The following is a 4,805-nucleotide window of genomic DNA, read 5'->3' as shown; positions in this document are numbered from 1 at the left end:
CAAAACCACTAAATCTTTTTAACGAATTTATCTTTCTATTCGTCGTCGCGAGTTAGGTTCCACCGCCATCACTGTTCAACGCGAAATAATTTTACGAACTAAACGCAATATATTGTATTCGACACGGAGCTTCGAATGCAGTATCAACAGAGCATTTCTTTTTAGCAATAAATATGAAAGTCATTTGAATTTACAGTTTAAGTTCTTAAAATATTTATGAACACGCAAATAAAACTATTATATTATTAATTATAAACGACGACTCTCCCGAGTACCATTATTTTACTGAAATGACTAACAAGTTTCTAACATTAAACTCGGGGGTTACACTTTTATTCAAAAAATAATTGTATATAAAAATTATAAAATAATATAACTTAGACTTTAAACTAATGTTACGTTCCATGACAAATTTTTAATTTACTCATGTTTTCTATAAATATTACGTAGTATATAATTTATATATAATTAAAAATATATTAATTGTGAGAAAAAAGTTGTAGACATAAAGTTACTAATACCACCCAAAATCACTTTTAAAATTTGTCAACACCGCGGGCTCTTAAACTCAAAAGAACTTTTAATTTTGTCAACACTATGGACTCTTAAACTCAAAAGAACTTTTAAAATTTGTCAACACCACGGACTCTTAAACTGAAAAGAATTTTTAAAATTTGTCAACAACACAGGCTCTTAAATAATTCTTATATTTTTTCTATTTTTTTAGTATTACTATTTACATACTAATATAAAATGCAAATTACATTTTGTTGCACGATTTTTTTACACACTTGTGCAACGCACGGACTCAAAAATCTAGTGTATATATATATATATATATATATATATATATATATATATATATATATATAGTTTTATTCAAGAGAGAAGCACTTTATTGGAGGGAAGTGACGGGAAGTAATTTTTTTTCATTTTTTTTCCTTTCGAACATTAAGATCACATGAAAGTATGCACTTTTAAAAAAGACACTTTGTGATATACTACGTATGTTATTATTGGGGAAAATGCTTGAAAAAATGAATAATAGCATGCATCATATATAATGTTTTAATTAAAGTTTTTTTAAGGGGTTAGAAATTAGAGTTTAGAAATTTGGGTTCGGAAATTAAGGTTTAGAAATTAGGGTTCGAAAATTAAGGTTTAGAAATTATGGTTTAGATTAAATTTTTTAACACGAACAGTTTATAGTTTAGGGTTTTGGGTTTTGGGACTAAACCCTAAACTCTAAATCGGGCTAAATTTTGAAAAAAAAAACTCCACATAAGATGAAAAAAAATAATGAAAAAAATTCTAATTAAAACATTACTAATGATACATGTTATCATTTATTTCTTCGAGCGTATTCCAGCCAAAATAATAACATTAATCATAAAGTGTTTTTTTAAATGTTCATATCTTCATTTGATCTTAAGGTTTGAAAAAAAAATCAAAAAAACGTAAAAATAAATATAAAAAAGTTACTTTCTTCTTCCTCGAAAAAAGTGTTTCCCTCATGATTATGATGACCCTATATATATATATATATATATATATATATATATATATATATATATATATATATATATATATATATATATATATATATATATATATACACACACACACACACACACACACTAGTGAAATGACCCGTGAAATCACGGGTTTGTTTAAATGAAACAATTTAATGATATGTTTTAAGTATTAAGTGAATGTAAATGCTAAAGTCATTTATTTTAATGACTCGTTTGACTAAGAAACTTGTCGTTATTTTTACAAATATATAGAGACATATATTTTCGCATACATATGTAACGTAATTAATATCATAAACAGAATCCATATTTGAATATTAATGATATAATAATTATAATTATAATTACTATAAAAGTAAATAATAATAATAAAGTTCGCTCAAAGTTGAGTATTTATATTTTTAATAATAATAATAATAATAATTATTAATAATAAATGCCTGTTAAATTGTTTAAAAAATTAAAATTACAATTTAGGAGAGATGAATGTGCACCGATGTAATTCTCGGCTCAAGCACTTGGAGTAATATTCTTAGATCCTACAAGTCCCTCATTGACAAAGGTATTCTTCCTAGTGATGTTCTTAAATTAAGAGTATGGGATGGAAAGTGTATTCATTTTTGGAAGGATAAATGGAATGATGGGTTAGTCTTAAAAGATAAGTATCCAAGGCTTTTTCACTTAGAGGCAAACAAAGATTGTAAACTTGTCGATCGATTGGTAGATGGGAATTGGGTTTGGAGTTGGAATCGTGACCTTCAAGGTACTCGGTCTGCTTCTCTTTTTAATGGTCTTGTTGTGGATGTTGGTAGCCAGAGTCTCACGAATTCAAAAGATTCATAGTCCTGGGCAATTTCTAATGATGGGATGTTTCAAATGGCTCATACAAGGTGCTTCATTGACTCAAGGGTGCTTCCTGTTGGTTCATTTAGAACGACATGAGAGATATGTCTACCACGTAAGGTAAATATTTTTATTTGGAGAGTGATTATGGATAGGTTACCTTCTCGTCTTAATTTGTCGGCTCGTGTTTTGGAAATTAATGACATCGGGTGGCCATTTTGCTCAGCTCGTGTAGAATCTTTATCCCACGTGTTATTTTCCTGTGATGTAGCGGTCGATATTTGGAGGAACGCTAGGATTTGGATCGACATTCAACTTCCTATTCTCGAGAGTTGGATCGATTGGGAGACATGGTTTCAAAGGTGGAATGCTAGTCCAAAAATGAAGGGGCGTATGTATGTGATTACAGCTGCGCTGTCTTGGACCTTATGGCGGTTCCGTAGTGCTTTTATTTTCGATCCAGGCAAGATGAAGAAACAAGAGTTATTCGATTTAATTCGATTGTATTCTTTTAATTGGTGTACGATTAGAGGCAAAGATTTATTAGTTGGACTGATTGGCTCATTAAGCCTTTGTAAGTTGGTTGTTTTGCTCCCCTCCCTAGTTTCTCGCTAGAGAGGTGGATGCTTTTATATAATTCGTCGTTCAAAAAAAAGGAGAGATTAATATTTTCTTTTATAAAATTATTTCGTATTATTTTTTTAATTAAATTAATATATAATTATGAAATCATTATTATGAAAATTAAAAGATAATTAGCTTAATGATTACATCATTATTTTAGAGCTTTATATAACTATATAAAAGATAGATATATAGATATAGATTATGCTCTAAGTTGTAAGAAAAGGGAGAAATAAAATTAAAATGTGTGGGTCGTTGTTTGGGTCTGGACACTGGATGGAGTTAACTGTTACGAAGAAAAGATCAATTGTTTTTGTCTGGGGGCCCACTTGTGTTTGAACCATATTTTCTTGGGTCGGAGTCGACTCCAAATAGGACAAACCATCTTGTTTCATGTTTCTCTTTTTATATGTGACAGATGTATTATATACGTATACGTTAGGTTGTAATTTGACTTCATAAAACGCTTTATTTCATCTTTCGGTGCATTAAAATTATAATAAAACCTGAAGAAAGAACAAGAAGAAAAAGGGATTTAGATTTGAGATTTTCAATTAACATGTTGTTTGTTAAAATTCAGAGATAGAAATGTTGATGCATATTTTGTATGGTCGTCGCTGGATGAATAACGTTTATTATTATATTGTGCACCTAGTTTATGTATACGCGTGAAACTCATTAGTTTATGTCTGCACCTAGTTTATGTAACTGTTGGGCCATAATGTCTAGAGGCCCATTTGTGTGAATGAAGCCCATTAGGATTAATGTTTAGTTTGCATATATATATATATATATATATATATATATATATATATATATATATATATATATATATATATATATATATATCAGTTAAATGTGTTCTTTAGGGTTAAGAGATAAGAGTCTAAACCCTAATTGGGAGAGCTTCGTTTTGGCGATCATGTGCATAAGGGAGATAATGCTCGATCTCCCATGGCCACCGATGTTTCTCTGTTTATATCAACTGTAAGTTCAACGATTATACATTAATAATATTGATTTATGCTTGATTCATCGTGTTTATCTCTTCCATCTATAATCTTGTTGATCGAAAGGTTGAATGCAAAGATTGATGATCAAGCCTTATTGATTGTGAAAGCAGAGAATGCAGTGAAAAATATGTCGAAAAGAATGGATGAGTGGGAAAAAAAATTTGTTTTGGAAGCTATTGATCTTGAAGAAGATATTCATTTTGGTGATTTGAATGATCAAGGTTTAGATGATTTGGCGGTGGATGTTGCGAAAGGCACTGATGAACTCCCACTCTCACTCTCAGTAGTTTCTCTTATTGTTTATTATTCTTTACGTGATTATCTGCAACTGCAGGATCGCCTAAAACATTCCACTATATTTGATGATCTAAAGGAAGGAGAATCTCAAGCGATCTGAGTCGTGAAGAGATTAATGAGCTAGTGCGTTAAGAGCAACGTGCATGTTCGTTTGCTGACGTGCAAGTTGACACATTTTTGCAGGCCCCTCTATTAGCCAATAATACCTAGTTATTAGGCTATGTTGTTATACTTGATAAACATTAGTTACATATTGTATATCTTTTTATCCTTGGTAACTTGTATAAATACATTCAATGCCAAATCCCACAGTGTGGTGAATTTACTAAACCCTCTCACATGGTATCAGACTAAAAAAAATACGATCCCCTTTTCATGTTTTCTTTTATCATCGACTTCCCATCCTCTTTTCTGCTTCACGATTTTTTCTTCTTTTCACCGTGACATCTACTTCTTCATCTTCAAACAACATTGATGGAACCCTCCCTCTTAA

At 30.3% G+C, this 4,805-nt stretch overlaps 1 protein-coding gene across 1 annotated transcript; it reads left to right on the top strand.

The window, feature by feature from the left end:
- Window positions 1–2,525: 2,525 nt before the first annotated feature.
- Window positions 2,526–2,993, top strand: LOC139853104 (uncharacterized). Its single transcript, XM_071842479.1, has one exon. It carries the CDS (start codon window positions 2,526–2,528, stop codon window positions 2,991–2,993), a length of 468 nt encoding a protein of 155 aa, XP_071698580.1.
- Window positions 2,994–4,805: the final 1,812 nt, after the last annotated feature.

The sequence above is a fragment of the Rutidosis leptorrhynchoides genome, chromosome 1 (assembly GCF_046630445.1).
Source record: "Rutidosis leptorrhynchoides isolate AG116_Rl617_1_P2 chromosome 1, CSIRO_AGI_Rlap_v1, whole genome shotgun sequence".
Classification (NCBI taxonomy): domain Eukaryota; kingdom Viridiplantae; phylum Streptophyta; class Magnoliopsida; order Asterales; family Asteraceae; genus Rutidosis; species Rutidosis leptorrhynchoides.
Note: the sequence above shows the minus strand (reverse complement) of the source record. Positions and strands in the feature narration are given on the sequence as shown.

Bases quoted from the DNA above. Each gene is read 5' to 3' on its own strand.
- LOC139853104 (XM_071842479.1), top strand. From the start codon at position 2,526: ATGGATAGGTTACCTTCTCGTCTTAATTTGTCGGCTCGTGTTTTGGAA.